The 20000-nt window shown below is 40.6% G+C and overlaps 1 protein-coding gene across 1 annotated transcript in view; it reads left to right on the top strand.

The window, feature by feature from the left end:
- The window catches only part of cadm3 (cell adhesion molecule 3), a gene marked incomplete at both ends in the record, with an annotated part of 101821 nt that overhangs the window by 39733 nt on the left and 42088 nt on the right, over positions 1-20000 (top strand). Inside the window, one exon of the mRNA XM_080034285.1 lies at positions 6880-7029. Coding sequence (XP_079890411.1) covers positions 6880-7029 — 150 coding nt within the window. The remainder of the gene's footprint in view (positions 1-6879; positions 7030-20000) is intronic.

Below are 20000 nucleotides of genomic sequence, written 5' to 3'. Positions count from 1 at the left end.
GTGTGTGTGTGTGTGTGTGTGTGTGTGTGTGTGTGTGTGTGTGTGTGTGTGTGTGTGTGTGTGTGTGTGTGTGTGTGTGTGTGTGTGTGTGTGTGTGTGTGTGTGTGTGTGTGTGTACGTGTGTGAGTGTGTGGGGGGGTGGCGCTCGACAGAAGGGCGGAGAGGTGAGGGAGGACGAGAGGAAACCAAGGAGGACATGGGGGCAGATGGAGGGAGACAGATGGGGGAGGTTGGAAGAGAGAGAGAGAGAGACACAGAGAGAGCGAGAGAGAGAGATGGGGGGATGAACGTAGAGAGATGGCCAAGGTGGTTTGATTTTGATGTTTGATCATTTGAAAATGTTCTTTCCAGGAAAGTAAACGGTTGGAATGAAGGGGAAGCGTTTTTTTTATCGTACTCGTATTTGGATATGTTTTGATATATTATGCCTATTCGCATTTTAACTGACGGTGAGATCAAAGATAAATATGATTCTCATGTCTGTGTGTTTAACCCTCAAACTGGAAGAACGGCTCGGTTAGGTTTAACTGATCAGAATTAGAATCTCTGTATTGTCATTGTAGAAAGAACAGCGAAATTGAGGTTGAAGCCATCAAATTCAATGCAATTATACTAACAAAAAGCACTGAAAAAGAGTGCTCAAAGACACTGTGGGTATGCGTGCCGCCATCTTGCCCTCATACATGAAATTCGAAATTTGCCAGATACAGTTAGGTATAGCTCAGGATTTTTTGGTCTCTGTACAGGCATGATGGCACCAAACCTGGCAACCTCACTGTAATGACCAGTGGGTTGTCTTGCCAGTTTGCCCCCTTTGCCAATTCAGATCATCTGATGCTATAACCTTCTGACACCCATCATAGGACCAAGCACCGCACCTTAGGGGGGACAGCCTTTGCCATTACCATACATTCAATTTGCTCTAATGCAAGACCAAGAGAAATAAATAATTCCATCCATCTATCTATCTATCTATCTATCTATCTATCTATCTATCTATCTATCTATCTATCTATCTATCTATCTATCTATCTATCTATCTATCTATCTATCTATCTATCTATCTATCTATCTATCTATCTATCTATCTATCTATCTATCTATCTATCTATCTATCTATCTATCTATCTATCTATCTATCTATCTATCTATCTATCTATCTATCTATCTATCTATCTATCTATCTATCTATCTATCTGAGAACTTGGAACTATCACGTCATTTTTTTTGCCACTTTTGCTTTAAAAAAATATCTTCACTTCACCAATGATTATTTTACAAATATTTACAGCTCTACCAGCAATGAACTGAAAAGTCAGCCTAAACAATGGACGAGCCATTTTAATTAGCATTAATGGGTTCTTGTGTACAGTAACTTGCTTTTATATAAACTAGGAGTAATTGGCCGAACAATAACTTACCAACTATACGCCTTTTTGTCCAGAACTTTGGTCTTTCTTACACAAACGCAAAAGTAAAAGTCCCGATCCTTAAGAATAGACCTGTAGATAATTAGACATGGTCGTCACAGAAAACCAAGCCACCAATTAATGAGCCGATATGTCCAGCTATAATTTGTCACTTTTTTTTTACATTTTCTGTTCATGTAGAACAAGCGACAATGTTTTAATTAGTTTTTTGCTCTCTGACATTCACTCCTGATAATGAGGAGTTTTGGCTTTGTGTATTTTCTTTCTGTGGACAGACTATTGTTGTGCCTCCTGAATGCAAACCTTTTATATACTAGAGTAAACATGCTTCTTGGCTACCGGCTCTCTGTCTAAACAAAGCAAAAATCAGCCTATTATACGATAGGAGAAAAACAAAAAACAAACTATAGGGTTTCTTTGTAACTATTCCTTTAAGTTTTCCGCCTGTCAAAAGAAGGCCCTCGAGCTGCTCACACTTCCTCTGTTGTCTCAGCGACTTCTTCTCTCCCTTCCATTTTCACACACACACACACACACACACACACACACACACACACACACACACACACACACACACACACACACACACACACACACACACACACACACACACACACACACACACACACACACACACACACACACACACACACATACACACACACACACACACAATTTCCCGCCTCATATATTATCACCTATCCTCCTCTACATTCCCTTATCCATCCATCCATCTCTCTCTCTTTCTCTCTCTCTCTCTCTCTCTCTCTCCCCATTGCATTGATTTCCCAGTCAGCTTTCCACCTTCTGCGTTCTCTCACCTTGTTGCCGCAGAGCGAAAAGTGTAAATTGTGTTTCTTTAAATACCCGTGTCTGTCTTCCTCTGAGGTGTCTGTGTGTGTGTGTGTGTGTGTGTGTGTGTGTGTGTGTGTGTGTGTGTGTGTGTGTGTGTGTGTGTGTGTGTGTGTGTGTGTGTGTGTGTGTGTGTGTGTGTGTGAGAGAGAGAGAGAGAGAGGGAGAGAGAAAGAGTGTTCTGGTGTTCAGCCCCACTTTACCGTTTAAACTCTGGTTGAACTGTATTTCCCCCTTTTAACTAAGTCGCTCTTCAGAGGTAAGAAGAACAGCTGTAACTGTAACTGAAGCTTATAGGGGTCATGGGCTGTTGGCTAGTGACTCCACAGTGTTTGTGTAAAGTAAACCAGTTTGGACTGGCTAGGCGGATGGTTTTTCACCGTATAATGACATGTTTTATAAGTCTATTTGATATGTTCCTTAAATATTTTTTTTTGTATAATTCTTTTTATTTTGCTTTTTTTTTTTTGTAACAATAATCAAACAAACAAACAACACCAGACAATACATACAAACTAAGAAAAGACAGAAAAAAAAAGGACAAATGTGTATGTTGTTCATTATTGCATGATCACACACACACACACACACACACACTTACAGTAGAGAGAAAATGCACAAAAACAAATTAAGCTGTATTTAAGTGTGTACCTGTCAGTGTGAGACTCCTAAAAAGGGAATTCCATTGCCATTACATGTTTCTTTAAATTAAAATTTATATTATATATGTTCCTTAAATATTGATACATTTTCCCAGATGCAATTTAATGAAACCAAACTTATATGTGGTTAATATTTGACCGGTAGGGCTATAAAGGTTGCTGCCATGCTCATATATACAGTACACGTTGAAGTGATTTGTATGCATTAGTGGAGCATTAGATTAAGGGTGCAAAGTGCCATTTAATACTCATACCATGTGTGGGTCTTATGGTCATCCAGAGTGGTTAATAACGTTCATTTATTATAACGATACATGCTGTTTTCTCAGTGGTCAATCAAGGCATTCTACCGGCAATTATTTCTCCATAATGCCCGCTCTTAAGGATAAGTCACCGTTGCTATGGACCTACAGACATTGTAATGATCCATAACTACCTGCCATGTCAACCCACACACTTCTACACACAGTTAGGCCTTCTTATAGTGTTACATTAATTGATGTAGAATTCACTTCATGCACAGTCCGATCTGTTAGCCAATGAGCTGCCTGGGATTAACCACCTCCTGCAGTGATAATGACCAAGCTACCACTGCTGGCTTTAACGCTCAGATTTGCACCTCATCACTCGTATAACCGCCAAGATGTCCAAGGTCAAACATTTCAAATTAAAATAAAAGACTTCTGAATCCATCACATAATAAAAAATGTAAACATAGTGTGAAGAAAATATTTGTTGCCACTTAATTTATGGACTGTAATTGTCCATTGTAATTATCTGTAAAACATTTATAAAATGGTAAAAGCAAATAGTGATCAATATATCTTATATTGTTATGCAAATGTATGGAACAATATTGAGTGTCTATATTTAAGGGAACAGTTTGCATTTCAACAGTTTGAAAAAGCCCTGTTTAGCTCAATGAGTTAAGCATGGTGTGACCATGCGACAAGCAGGTTCTGCCATTTAGCACAGAGATGATGGAAAGTACAAGATAGATATCACCTCAAATTCTATTTATTGCTTCAGAACCACCAAACTGACAACTGAAATAGTTTTACCAGCACATGATGTCATTCTGAGCCTGGGAACACTTGGTTTTGTCCTTGGTTTAGAGAGAATGCCAGCGGCCCCAAAGATAAGACCCAGAGTTGGGGTTAAACTTGTTGGAGTTCATTGCGGTCGGGCCTGGATGACTGATGCACTGGGACAAGCCAATTTAGCCAAAGTGTTCGTGCCAAGTAGAAGAGAGAGAGAGAGAGGGTTGAGGATAGAAGGAGCTCTAGCGATCAGCCGCAAGAATTAGCCCAAGACGCTATTACAGGAGACACTAATCCGGGCTGCACTTGACCACACATTCACCCTCAGCGTTCACAGTGCTTAGATAAACTAACCACAAGGTCATGGCTAGCAGTAAAACACCTAAGAGAGGGAGAGACTTATCCTGACAGGAAAAGGCTCTGGAAGGATCTGAAGGCCGTTGTTGGAATCCTACTTGCCAACGGCAGCTGTACTATTAAAGGTGCAGTGTGGAAAGGGAATAGGCAGTTTTTTTTTTCAGAACAGACTTGCTAGAAAATGAATATATTATTCATAGGTATGTTTTAGCATAATTGCTTGAAAATTAAAGTTAAATTACCTTAGTATGAGCATTTTATATCTTCATAGGAGCGGCCAAGTTGCCCTGTTTCTACAGTAGCACCAAACGTAACGGCCTTACATGTTTTCATATATGGTGAGTGTACTATAGAATATAGAACTAAATACATCCTCACCTCATCACTTGATATTGTGGAAAGACTTGAGGCAGTGGTGGATGATGCAATCTTAAGTAACTAACTAGCTTCTTGTCCTTGAAGGCCATAGTAGCCCATGTACATTCTCTGAATGGGAAGGGTTAGCAAGGGAGCGTTGTAATCTACAACTTTCACAGCTAATTACACCAAAACACTCCTACATTACACACTGTACCTTTAAGACATAGTATGGCTCTCAATCCTCTCAGCCCAGATACAAACCTAAGATTTGTTTTTTTTCAAATTACAATTTTTGTTGAAACGCTTAACTTGCTATCCAGCTTACATCATTACATCATTACATAAAAAGGATGTTTGTAACTGCTTTTCTGCTCTCAGCTCATGTGTATTTTGACGCTACATGCAGTTAGTTTGCTCTCCTCTTCCCCTCTCTTCTCTCTTCGGGTGTCCCCCTCTCTTTCATGCCTTGATGGGAGTTCCGCCGAAGCAAAGTTAAGCAGATGTTCTTCCTGTAGAAAAAAAAAGAAAAAGAAAAAAATAATCAATTGCACTGCCGGTTGCAGGGCTGCGATAACACCAATATAAAACCTGTCTACCCCGCTTGACAATTTGGTTCCAATTAGACTATTTATACACGCCATATTTTTCACCGGCTGAGTAGACTTTTAAGCTTTGAGGCATATCGTCTTATGAAACGTTCCCACCACCACCGTCGTTGGGCTCGGTCTTGTCATCAATTATACCGTTTTTTTCCCGTTTAGTTTGAGATTAGTTTTGAGCAAGAACTGGTGTGTTTTTTTCAAGCAAACAGGGGGGGGGGGGGGGCTTGTTTTTCTTAAAAGAATGGCTGGGTGTGCACTCAAATCTGCAATAACTCAAAAAACACTGCAAAAAAGCGCCATAGTACTTTAGTGTGGACATGTTTCGGCATTACTTAACATAACGAGGGGGCCTGCATATTCTAGTCTACACATCTTGTTCTGATTCATATGTAATCGACTGCCACACACTCACTGAATGCAAAGCGGATAAATTATCCCGCACCATCGGCCATTATCAAGGTAGTGCTGTTAAATACTATAATTTGAGCTAATTTGAATAATGTTACACACCCAGATAGTTCACTGTTCACTGGGTTTTGTGGTTGTTCAGGGCCCAGCTATACGGCCCTTTATAAAGACCCCCTTCATTATGCCGGGTCGTTTGTATTCTCTCTATGTCTCTCTCTCTCTTTCTTTCTCTCTCTCTCTCTCTCTCTCTTTCTCTCTTTCTATCCTTCTGACATACTCATCTCCATAATGCCTGTCCCGTTTGAGTATTAAACACCAGCTGATACATACAGTGTGTGTCTATGTCTGTGTGTGTGTGTGTGTGTGTGTGTGTGTGTGTGTGTGTAGGTGTCTGTGTAGGTGTGTGTGGTTGCCTCTCATGGTTTAATGAGAGGCAAAAACAATGTAAAGCGCTATATAAGGGGAGTCCATTTACCCTTATATGCATGGCATTAAAAAAAACTGACAAAAATATGGACTAGATAGTGCTTTTCAGAGCCATTAGAAGGCCTGAGACAGTTGGTCTTGTTGTTGCTTTGACCTGTCAAGAGCCAGTGTCTGCCCGGGTTCATCTCAGCCGGTCCCTGAGGTCGGGCAAGTCTCTGGGTGCCTCGATGTTACTGACTCATCGCTCTTACATTGGCCCTCGCAGACATACAAGCAGATAGCCATTTGTCTGCTTTTTTTGTTTCTCTGACAGCATGTCCCTGTGTGCGTGTGTCCGTGTGTGTGTGTGGATGTGAGTCTCTGTCCGTGTGTGTGTGTGTGTGTGTGTGTGTGTGTGTGTGCGTGCGTGTGTGTGTGTCCGTGTATATGCGTGCGCATTGTGTCTTTGCTTTCAGAAAAGACAGATAGAGATATATAGATAATCTGACAAGCACAGAAGCAGAAAGGTGGGGGTGGGGGTGGGGGTGTATGGCAGAGGGAAGGAGAGAGAGAGAGAGAGAGGCAGAGTAATGCATTTTGTGGTTTTATCTGATTTGGTGTGTTGGTGTGTGCTACTGTTTTTTTGCTTGTATTTTCATATAAGCGAAACCTGTCTGTGTTGCCTCTGTATCGCTCTGTCTAATGGGTTTTCTCTCTCTCTCTCTCTCTCTCTCTCTCTCTCTCTCTCTCTCTTAACCTATAGATGACGACCCCTTGCAGCCAGTGACACAAGATGAAACGGTGTCGGTGGGAGGGACGGTGACTCTGACCTGCAACGTGCCCGAGAGCGACAACTCCTCACTGCAGTGGTCCAACACAGCACAACAGACACTCTACTTTGGAGAGAAGAGAGGTAAGAGAGAGAGGGAGGGAGGGGGGGACAATAGACTATATGAAAGTGTCAATACAACTATCTTATCAGTGACAAAATGCGACAAGAATGGCGACTAATTTCCTTTGTTAAATATTGACATACAGTAAATGCTGCCCAGGTTTTGTTCACTGGAAAGGGAGGGAGGGATGGGGAGCAGGGAAATGATAAACTATTAAAGTGTCAATAAAGCCTGGTTTTCACTAAGAGGTATAGTTTGGTTTTGGCACGGTATGGCCCCACAATTATTTGCTTTTCCACTTTCGAAGGTTGGGAAGAACGGTACCAAAATTAACCATACTGTATTTTAGAAACCCTTTCATTGGGGTACCAAGAAGTCCCAATGGAGGTGGAGCTACACACACACCGCAGTCTTTTAATTGGTCGACAGAAATGTTGTTTCTGTGTGACAATATGATTATAGAGTAAATCCTTAGCATAATGTTCAGTATGGACATTTTGCAATGGCAGTGAACAGATTTTCAAAACACTGTAAGTTCATTATGGCCCCCATTAACAGGCCATTTCAAATGGGAGATATCTGTATAAAATCCAAGTCCAATTTATTGCACTTTAGTTCCCACTTTGATACATACTGTATATGCTTTTCCTGTGGGCCACATCACCACTCTGAGTGCAATCCACTTTGGTTTTACAATGCACTCCAGAGATATTTCTGCTCCTGTAGCAATTTAGTTACAGCAATCAGCAGTTAGCAATAAAGCTAGCTAGCTATCAACTATCTTTAAAGGTGAAGTGAGCGATATACAGTATTTACATTAATGTACGTGTTAAATCACTCTATATTTATCCAGTGATCACTTATATAGTGTGCACGCTTCATAACACAGGTCTCTCAGTCACCCGCTCTGCATGTAATCGGCAAATAAACTTTTCTGGTATCCCACAACCTGATATCCAATCAGAAGAGAGAACGCTACGGGTACGTCTCGTAGGGACGTAAAGGACAGCTAACTGCAGTCACTGAAAGGAAGTTAGCTTAAAGAGGACCTATGATGCTTTTTGACTTTTATGACCTATAAACGTTGTTATGATGATTCATAGTCATGCTTAACCATACTAAATTATCAAATAATGACTTACATGCATTTCGACGTATTCCCTGCTGACCGTCTGGGGTGTCTGTGCCGAGCACTAAACACTATTCTAGCCAGTCGAGAAGTCACGTCTTCAAAGCGGTCTACCCTTTGTAACTTTGTGACGTCGCATGTAACTTTGTGAAGTCACCACGCGGATGTTTCCATGTATGGTAATGCTGTCACTTCCCTGTTCGCATCTGCCTCGCGTCTGCCTCGCGCCCTTATAGGTCCATGCTCGCGCTTCCCGCCACTGAAAGTGTTCCGGAAGGAAGGTAACCAATCACAACGGAGTGGGGTTTGCAGGAGGGGGGGGGGGGGGGGGGGTAGCGGAGATGGCCGATGCAGAGGCGGAGGGAGCGGAGATTGCCGAAGCACACACACTCAAGTGTTGACAGGACGTGCTGGATCGCCAAAATAAGAGAAAGAGCTTCCCGAAAATCTACATAGTTTTTTGTGATGTGATTCGTGTCAGGTTGCTCTATAGCAGTGTAAAACAAGAAATTAAGACCAGAAAAGTAGTATAATAGGTCCTCTTTAAAGAACCATTTCCATCACAGCACCTTAAATTAACACAAACATGTGTATGATCACATATATGGACCTATGTCACCCATACAGATCGATACTTTCTCACCTAAATGGATCACTAAGAGGTTGAACCAATCAGAGATCATATATAATGCTCCATCAGCTGTTCTCTTGGTCGTCAACAGATTGGATGGATTGATTTCGTGTAATCTCCGTGTCACTTTAGCCACCATTATGACAAGGACTGTGTAGAGGCTACTTCCACTGATTGTTTAGTATTGTATAGTTGGGACACAGGGGAGGAGTGAAGGCTATTTATGTGTTTTTGAGAGACAAACACATTTACACCATTTGAAAACATTTGTGAACAGTTAAGTCAATATATGGAAGTAGCTATCATACTAATTATGAGGAAGATGTTTGCTAGTGTGTCTCTGATGAAACAAAAGGCATTAATAATTGCTTTGTACACACTGGGTCAAAAGCTTTGTTCAGACTAAGACATGGGGGACTAAGATAACAACAAACACAAAAGTCAAAAGTGCTTAATTAGAGCAACAAATGAAAAAACAAGGAAAAACACAATAAAAACCTCAGAGTCTGATTATTAGCCAGAGTGTGTCAAAGTGTCCAATTCCAACAGCTACTTGGAAAAGAAAAGTATTTCATTAATACATATTGGTCAACAAGATGGTCTGGGCTGATATTTTGGAAAAAAGGGCAACTTCCAACGCCTTAAAATACTAATAACAATAACCTTTATTTGTATTGCACTGTTCCAAACATGGTTAAAGTGCTTTACATAGCAGATTTAAACAGATACTCAATCGAGGTAAAACAACATTGCATGCATTGAAACAGCAAAATTAAAGGTTCACTACTTGACGCATTGGTCCAACGTCACACAAAATAACCTTTATTTTGAAAGGAAAAAATAAGTGTGGGACAGCTAATTGCCGTCAAAATATTGATATATTGATATCAATATTGATTTTATTGTAAATAAGGTCCGACATTTAAGATGAGGAGCTTTGGTGCTAATGATTATGTTTGACAGTATGGCCTCAATACAGTGGTTCAAAACATTTAGCATGCAGGGCTGCCAGTTTGAATTCAAATACAGGGATGTTATAGGTTGTGAATGCAATAAAATAATGATAGTTAGAGTACACTGAATTTTAAAAGGAAAGTGTGATAGCGAGACTAGCAAAAATGTCCTCTCTGACCCTTTGCTGTCCCCCTTGACGTTTCACAACACACAACAACAAACTTGGTAGTTTGCAGAGATAAGAAGACAGAGTGGTGCGGATGGAGAGAACGAGAGAAGGGAGAGTCGGAGAATTAGAGGACACGGGCTGTGAGAGAGATAGAAAGACTCCCTCATGCGCAAATACAGCACTTAGCAGCAAGCAGCAGCAGAAGTGAAGAGAGAGAGAGAGAGACTGAGAGAGAGACATTTGTACATTTAAGAGAGAGGAGGAAAGAGAGAGGAGGAGGAGAGAGAGAGAGAGAGAGATGGCGTTAACAATGGCAAGAGTAGACGGACAAATGCAGGCCAAGAAGTTTTCATTGCGGAGAGCCTGCCATTTTTTCAAAAGGGACAATTTGGAAAACAGAGAAACGAGAGAGAGAAAGCGAGAGAGAACGAGGGTAGGGGAAGAGAGACAAATGGAGAGCTCTAGATGGAACTTCAACCACAGTTGAGAGGAAAGAGATAGAAAGTGGGGCTCTTCTGTGCAATGATAGAACACATAAAGGCCGACCTCCACTTTTGGAGGGAATTGAGAAGAGTGTTGAAGGAGCAGGGAGGTAGGAGGAGGAGAGAGTGTGTGTGTGTGCGTGTGTGTGTGTGCGTGTGTGTGTGTGTGTGTGTGTGTGTGTGTGTGTGTGTGTGTGTGTGTGTGTGTGTGTGTGTGTGTGTGTGTGTGTGTGTGTGTGTGTGTGTGTGTGTGTGTGTGTGTGTGTGTGTGTGTGTGTGTGTGTGTGTGTGTGTGTGTGTGTGTGTGTGTGTGTGTGTGTGTGTGTGATGGTGCAGAAACTCCCTGCCTGCTGCAGTGGACCAACTTGTGAAGCAGATGCTGTACCTTGGCAAGCCCAGAGTAGAGAGTCTCATAGGGGAGCGGAAGGCGGTGGGGGGGGGCCCAGATTTCAACACTTCAACCATGTTTTTGCTTTAACGGCATATGGAGAGAGGCAGTACAGGTGGAGACATTAGGATATTGCCTTTTAACTTCATTTGAAAGCAAATAATCTATTATTTCACATAAGCAGAGTTGTGTTTGTGTGTGAATGGAGGGGCGGCTTCACACCTGCCATGTTTGGTTGGATTAAATCAAACTCTGGTTCGTTTCCACATTCGTTGCGATACGTTTCGGCAGGTGACAATACATCAATAGTACTCAGGTGTGCACCAAAAGCGGACCATTCCAGGGGACTACAGATAAAAAGTAGCATTTTGGCCATTTCTGGTATTTCTAACCCATGTATTATCATGTGTTTTATTCATTTGCACTCTCCTCTTCTTAAATAAACTGAATTGATTTGAATTGAACAGAACCACACAAGCGTACAGAGACCTTATTGAAGAGGTGGTTTTGATACGCTTCCAAACTAAACCTGAGCTCCGTTTGTGGTGAGCACGTTAGCGGAGCGGACTGGAATCCGATACAACCTAGGAAGCACTGAGTATATTTGAACTAAATGAGCTTCCCATAGCCAGCTACGCTATGCATTATTGGATGACAAAGACGATCGACTTCCTGTAGTTTCTGTGTGTAGTTTTCCCAGATGAAAATTCTGACCAATCGTAGAGCAGTTTAGGAACTAAGTTATTGCTCCCGCCCCTTTCTCGCACAAGGTGTGTCGCCAAGGGGACACACTAAAAGCAGACTGGCAGGTGTGAAATGTTCCGTTGCTGATAAATGCCTGTAAAGTTATTCTCTGTGGATTTGACTCCTTTCACTTGACACGTTGTCATCTGATCTACCGTCACTGCCAAAATAGAAGCATTAAGTTATAGGGAAAGATTATATGACATACAGGATGTGAACTGTGTCAAAGTCTCACACATGTTATTGTGACAGCAACGGAACAGCCTCCAAAGCTCTTTTAAGTTGATTAGTTTTCTTGACATGGACAATATCTTTTATTTGATTCTTATTCATTGGTTTTAACGACATATACAACACCTAATAGTCAACACACTAACAACTGGAAAAAAAGACTATATACAAAATATGATCAAAAGCACACAAAAACGTTATGCTCCTTTGGATTTTTTTTATTGTAAATGGCCATTGGAGATATTCTTCCTCGATGGTTGATAGTAATTGTGTTTCCCGCAAAGGCGAAGGAAGGACAGACAGATTAAGAATGTTTAGTAAACGGCCGGTGGGATCCCAAGTGAAGCCCCGATGAAAAATTTGCTGAAAAAAATCCTGTGTCCGCACTCCACTTCAGAAATGATAGATTGGGACGGAGCACGAAGTCATCTACGCAGTTGGTCCGAGCGGCAAAGGGCAGTTTACAGTATAGTGCTTCAGAGACAAGACACTGGCTGTAGAGATGGAGGGAGGAGAGGGGGGGAGAAAAAGAAAGATAGATATAGTAGTACAGGAATGGCAGGGGTGAGAAATGAGAGAGCTGATTGAAGACAGGAATTTCATATCATGGACTTTTCAGCACTACATTCACACACACCACACACACACACACACACACACACACACACACACACACACACACACACACACACACTGAGCACAGCGTGAACCAGGCCTTAGGAGAGTATTGAGGTTTGACACAGAATGGATGGGCAGAGCGGAGGGCTGGGTGAACAGCGTGATTTGAGGAGAAGAAAAAACGAAGAAGGGAAAAATGATTAGTGACAAACTGACTAACTCCTCACAGTGATGGCCGCCGCCACGCCGCAGAGCAGAAAACCACAGTACTGCACTCAGGAGAAATACAGAAGTTAGAGAGAAGTAAAAAGTAGAAAGATAGATAGATAGATAGATAGATAGATAGATAGATAGATAGATAGATAGATAGATGGATGGATGGACAAACAAAAGACAAAATAAAATACACAACTAACATGCGATTGGTTGGCAGATCCAGAGTGCTACTGGGCATATCCAATAGTGTTAAACTTCAAAAGTTTCAAGTGAGTCAATGTTTGTCAATTGAGCGATTCCAGACCTTCTGTACAAGTACGATGGTCTGGTAGGACCAGGCTAGTAAATATGGTTATGTAAGAGAAATAACAGACGCAAACAGACAACATTTAGCAAAATAAACACGTACATGTACATGTTGCACCTTTTATTTATACGAGTATGAAAGAAGAACATGTTATGGAAGATAAATAGCCAAAAATCGAAAAATTAACCAAAACGATGCAGTGTACCTGCAGTGCCTCGCCTTGAGCTAAAAAAATAAATTTAAATAAAAGTACAAACCTTGAAGCGGAAGTCATATAGATGGCCAAGAAGCAGCATCACAATATTGAACTAAGATAAATAGGAAGGAGTGGACAGGCGATATGGAAAGTGGATGCAGTGTATGAAGACAGATTGATAGATAATACATTACAGATAGAAGAAAAGTGAGAGTGTTAAAATGGCGTGGGGGGGAATCAGGGAGGGAGAGAGAGAAAGAGAAACCTTGAATTGTAAGAAACAAATTCTCACTTACAAATAATGTGTAAAAAACGAAAAATATATAATCAAAGCCGGGTGCTGTGGAATATGCAATGTTGGAGCTGCCGTTGTGTGTGTGATCACAGGGTCGCATCAATTTCGATCCAAATTCTCGGCGGTGGGATGCAGAGCTCAAGCTGACTTTCTATCATTATTCACCACATTATCCAGGCATGACTGACTATTGATATCAGTTTAATTTGACCCACGCTTTTTGAACAGGCAAACGGAGAGGCAGCCGCGACACAGCGTAGGCAACAGTGTGGGCTCAATTTTAAAAAGACTTAAAGAAGCAACATGGGAAGTGAATAGAAAAAAAGACTGTATTTAAAAAAGTAAAAGAATAAAACTAGAGAGAGAGAGAGAGATAAAAGCAAGCTGGTGCCAGTGAAGCAAAGCTAATGAGAGTCCTGCAAGTATATATAACCGCCTTCATAACGATATCGCAAAGCAGGAAATTAATTGTTAAGGGACATAAAGCCCAGTTGTGTTTATCATAGCAGATACAATGACATTTTTTTTCTTAATTTTTTTTTTCTTCATAAAGCTAATCCATGTCCTTGTATTAATAATAAGTGTGATACATTTTACAGCTATAAGGAACCTGTCAGTCACTCCCACTCAACTGAGCGAAAAACTAAAATGATCTCATGATGGTCTGTGTGTCGCCCCAATAGAGGATATTTAATTACATTGGTAGGGTTTAATTTTTTAGGTAATGTGTTTTAGGGACCTGTGGTTATACTCTGGAGGGAGCGTGTGGGAGTGGATGGGTGGATGGATGAGTGCTGCTAATAGGGGAACATTAGACAACTAGGAAAGCATGAAAACAGATGTGTTCCTACATTAACAGAAGCTAGTACCAGGAGACACAGAGGCATTGAGACAAAGAGACGGACACGAGGGAGATAATGATAAGATAAGGGAAACGATTAAAACAGTTAAATCAGGATTAAGAAAGAGGAAACAAACAAGGACATCACATTTATATTGTAGGCTTGTTCAAAACAACTTAAAAGTATCTTAATCTAGTATGTATTCAGTAGAAGGCTGTCTGAGGCCATTTTTTTAGGAGAGTGAACACAAGAGGTAAAAAAAGTAAGTAAAAAAAAAAAAGTTTGTGCTATACCATTCAATTTGGGTTAAGATAAGTATGCCTTTGGTAACCCTGTTTTTTTATTCTTGATGTGTTGTTGTGCTCCAGAGACAGCAGAAAACTTTGAAAAATGTCCTTGCAATGTCCATTCAATTCAACTGGGCTTTACTTGCATGGACAACAATAGTTGCCAATGCCAAAGCAATTGAGCAATAAAATAACAAGAAATAATATAATGAAATAAAATAGGGCAAAACACAAAGTTGATCGGTGGAATAAGACAGAAAGAGACATCAGCACATTTGGCATTTTCACCTAAAAAAATGACTAATAATGCGTTGAATATCAAAATATTGACTAAAGATTTCTTGATCAATTAATCAACCAATCATTTCAGCTCTTTGCTGTTTTATACTTGACATTTTTAATGAACATGTTTTACTAGTTCACTGTCTTATACTCCAATGATGACCTGCTGCCATATTTGTTATATATTTTCCATGCTCTTTCTATGTCACTCCACTTTGATAAAGTCAAAAACAAAGTTATAAATATTATTCAATTCTATTTATTTTATGAACCAATTATCTATCAACTAATGGTTCGGTCATATTTAATTCAAACTTAAACTTATGTGAACCTACATCCCTCCGAATGCTTGAGATCTATTTGTGTCTAAATTATTTCTGCGGGATTAAAACACATTTTTTTCTGATGGTTACATCATTTACAGTACATACATCTTACTGGCAAACTCCACAGCACAATAGCACAGAGAGGTGGACTGTACTTTACCGCCACGAGGGAGGTTTAACCGCCCACACCAACACCATCTCACAATAATTTCCTAAAATGAGCCTGAACTGTAAAATCCACAAAGATATTAAAAAAAAAATGACTTTGAATGGATTATGAGACAGTAGCACAAATTGGACACTCTAAGCTAACGATTAACTTTCAGCCCGAGACACAAAGGACGAATGAAGATATTTGTTCTGGCTGGTTGCTCGTAATTAAAAGAAAATTAAAATCTTTTGGGAAAAACACACAATAGAGAGACTACACCAAGGTCATGAAGCGTGGAAAGTGGATGTATCCGTCCACCTTAACACGTAATACACATAATAACACAGTTGTTTTTATGAAAAGTGCTTTAAAAAAAGGACCATTGATTGATTGATTGATAATACACTCACCCAGTCCAAATGTGACACTACATTATATTTCCAGCTGTGTCCACACATAACACTTCACGAGGACCATGTAATATGCATTTAAAACGGTTTTCCTTCCATAAATGTCATGAGACCAGACACATATCGCCTAGACAGGGACTTGTACCCTTATGTGCTTATTTTACACCATTTACAGACAGTAAAAGTAGACATCCAGTGCAAACACTTAGGATTATTTAAGGTTTTGCAAATACATTTCCTCGCCATAAAAAATAAATACATTAACTTTTAGTCTGGCTATAACTTTATTTATTTGTCATGTGCCTTTTCCTTCCGTTCCATAAAAGCATATCATCTGACATCAGACAGGCTATGCTCCTATATACAGTTTAACAAGATAAAGGCTCTCAGAAAGTGATTTATAAACCATAGTGGACAGGAAAGCTTTGGTCTAGTGGGGAGGATATTATTGAGTTAAAGGCAGACTTAAAGGTGGATTCAGTGATTCTGGAGAATGCTTGTTGTCGAAATCCCTTTTTGTCAATATCAGTGAATATCTCCTCACGATCAGCTACCTGTCTGTACTGTGTGTGCGCTAAAATGTTTTGGTGTATATACTCAGCCTAGGCTGTGTAAATAGCATGTAAGGAAATGGTATGTAAACAAAGGGGGCCCACTGTAGCTAAAACATGCCGGTCTACAGAGCCTACGCTGTGTATTAAAACTAGATTTTTTTCAGCGCACACGAAGTATGGACAGGTAGCGGATAGTGAGGAGATATTCACAGATTTTGACAAAAGGTTATTTTGACAACAAGCGCTCTCCACAATCCCTGTCTCCACCTTTAAACTCTGGTGAAAATGAGCGTACCCTGCAAATCGTTTTGTCATAAACACACACTCACACACAAGTTTTTTAAGCTGTCTCCAGTGAACCAAGCACAAAAAAGTATTGAAACTGATGGTGGGGATCAACCTCTCACATGGGAGGTGACAAACTGACAATGACGGCTCAAAAAAAGCGCAGCGTGAGACGGTATGTACTCCAAATGCAGCGCGTGAAATGTTTTTTTGACATTTTTAAAGGGAAAAATAAAAAAAACTATTGATCCACTTCGCATCAGTCAAAGTGTTCTTTGCTTTCGGGGAAGGCTCTCGGGAGAATGCATTAACAACAAAGCATCACACGACTGAAAGAGACTTTTGGAATCTAGCACTTGAAAGAAAGAAGGCGCCTGTTTTATACAGTTCTTTTCACATGATTTCAACTCGATATTTTTCTCGAGTATCCTCAAAATAATCAAGTGCAATAGAAGACAAGTGTAAGGAGAAGAAGAGTGCCGAAATACAGGGAAGTCAAAGTTAAAAAATCCAATTATTTCTGAGGTTGAATTAAACACATCCCCTTCTGTATTATGGTTAAGAAATTGGCCTTTTTGCCTCGTAACCATAGAGAGGAAATAAAACTCAATAAACCAGAGCTAAAATAGTGCAGACACTCAGACATTGGGCTGTATTAGTCATTGTTATGGCTGCACACTGAAGAGACATAACCAGCAAAGCACTAAAAGAAAGTAGGGGTGTATTTTTGTCATCCTTGTTAAAACCTACTCTATCTTAATCCACAGTAATACCCTTAAAAGAATAATTTGACATTTGGAAAATACACTTATTTAAAAAAAATTTTGCAAAGAGTTGATTGAGACGATGAAGTCATCCCTCATACTGATCTTTCGAGTACAAGTAAAGGTTAAATGAAATGAAAATGTCCATTGAAGCTACAGCCAGGAGCTGGTTGTATTAGCTCTTAGTTAGCTTAGCATAACAACTGGAGAAAGATTTTTGGATTCAGATTTCTTTATTTGAAATGGATAACTCACATCAATTGACTTGAGCCCCAGTGTCCACCATTGTTAACGTGACAGATTTAGCCACACAGTATGGACAGGTAGTGGGATTGTCAGGAGATATTCGCTGATTTTGAATATAATCGTTCTTCAGAATCACTGACTGCACCTTTAAAAGCTCATGTGACTTCCCCCGCAGTCCTAAAAAGTCACCCCATTTTATTATTTCATTTTACCAACAGACAGACAGAGTCTCGGTAGCTGTTTTTAGTCTGTTGTACTGTCTGTGAGCCAAGCTAACCGTCTCCTGGCTCCAGCCTCAAAATCTAATGGACAGATATGCGAGTGCTATCGATCTTCTCATGTATCTCTTGGCAGCAGAGCAAAAAAAAAAAAAAAAAAAAGGCTCATTTCCCAAAACATCTGACTTTTCCTTTTAACCGTAGTCTACCGTACAAGTGAGGACAGCCCACAGAAGGACCTTCAGTGTTTGAAAATAAATAAATAAATTGAAAAGAGCCCTGGCAAAGAAAAACACACTTGCAAACAAAGTCAATAATATCAAAGCACTAGGGAACTTCAAGGCCCGTCGGTAGGAGAAAGGGTTGAAGACATGTCCCACTTTACAGCACTTTGCATTAGTCTGATCCCTTTTAAGTTAAAAAAGGAGGCAAAATGTTAATGGTAGGGGCATGCCAGACAAACCAGAAGCAAGCTCAAAGCCAGCAGGTGGATAGATAGTATTTATGATAATTGCCTTTCCTAGACTTCTTCTTTTGCTGTTAAGGTGAGGGGAGATGAGAAAATGAGGGATATTTTTTCGGCTCAGTTTTTTTTCTTCCTGATATTTTTTTGCACCTGGCTTGAACGGCTATTAATCAGCTGTGTCTTCTCTGGGTGATGTCGCTTCGTCGGTCTATGTTATTTGCCAGAAATCCCCCCTAATCATGGACATTTTTCACTGCAGTACATACAACACAGGAAGGATTTTTTTCATACACCATTTTTCTCTCAAGTTTCAACCTTAACTAATTCCTTTGCCGTGCTTCAATTCGCACCACCTCGGGGGCTAAAGTTTGGTTCATGTTGCTACTAGACGTGCTGTTTTTTTTTCTTCCATTGATTTTGCATACATCTTGTATACCAGCCGCCCCCTAAATGATTATTTTTTTCATTTTGTCGGAAGGTCGAGCAAGAAGACTCAAGAAGTGGATTGATAGAGAGCTTGAAAGGGAGAGAAGGGGGGAAGGGTGGAAGGTGGTGGAGAGAGGTTTATGTTTATCAACCATTTGATTTGACGTTCTGGCGTTCACTGATCCTGGATCAATTTGCGTTCTGTGATCAGCGGGGAACGGTTTGATCAACAGGAGCCCCGAGGTCACTGACTGAACCCAGATCAGCTGGCAGGGAGAGAGAGAGAGAGAGAGAGAGAGAGAGAGAGAGAGAGAGAGAGAGAGAGAGAGAGAGAGAGAGAGAGAGAGAGAGAGAGAGAGAGAGAGAGAGAGAGAGAGAGAGAGAGAGAGAGAGAGAGAGAGAGAGAGAGAGAGAGAGAGAGAGAGAGAGAGAGAGAGAGAGAGAGAGAGAGGGAGAGACACAGAGAGAGAGAGGGTTACAGAGAGAGAGAGAGGGAGGATAATTAGTGAAGTGTTGAGAGAATATTCAGAAACAGATGGGAGAGAAACAGAGAGAGTGGGAAAGAGGAAGAGAGGCAGTCTCTTTGGGTGTGAGTGTCAGCTAAATACTTAAAATGTCAAATGAACTGAGAGAGAGAGAGAGAGAAGGTTGAGTAATGACAGGAGGAGGGTTTGGGGGAGACAGAGGAAGATAAGCAAGGCAGGAGAGGAGAAAGACAAGCTGCATAGGTAGAAACATTGACGAAGGGCGCCTCTTGGGATCATTTTGTAAACGCTGCCATACTGACAAATACAGAGAGGGTTTTGTGGAGCTGATAGGCTTAATCAACTTTGTGTCAACTCGTCTGTCGTTGGCTCGAATGTCACACACGGCATTCATTTATATGAAAACGTTACGCACCTATAGCTGTAACCAGGAAAAGTCTAATTGAATCTCTGCTGCTACCTTTCAACAACGCTGACTGCTACATTATAGTATTCAGGTTGAGACAAAGGATGCTGCAAGGGAGATAGAAAAAAAATAATGCAAATAATACTCTGTGACTGTAAGTTGTGCTTTCTGCTTTGACAACACTGGTTGTTTTTTATAACGTGCCAATAAAGAATTTGAATTTGAGAGAGTTTTTTTCGACGGAAAAGGAAACTTGGGTTGCGTTCCGAATCGCATACTCTTTCTTTTTTCTATTCTACATACTACATCCGACGATAAAAATAATCTAGTTAGGATGCAGTAGGCATACTATTGGGACATACTTTACTCTCTTATTTCATCATAACATTGCGCCTTGATCTTGCCTCTTGCTTTTATATCCGTCGCATCCCCGTTTGTTTTCATATGGAGGCTTCGTCGATGTGACGTCACTTCACGTGCGCA

This window comes from Ammodytes marinus (assembly GCF_949987685.1).
Source record: "Ammodytes marinus genome assembly, chromosome: 9".
NCBI classification, from domain to species: domain Eukaryota; kingdom Metazoa; phylum Chordata; class Actinopteri; order Uranoscopiformes; family Ammodytidae; genus Ammodytes; species Ammodytes marinus.
The sequence above is the reverse complement of the archived record's forward strand: the minus strand, read 5'-3'. Positions and strand labels throughout refer to the sequence as shown.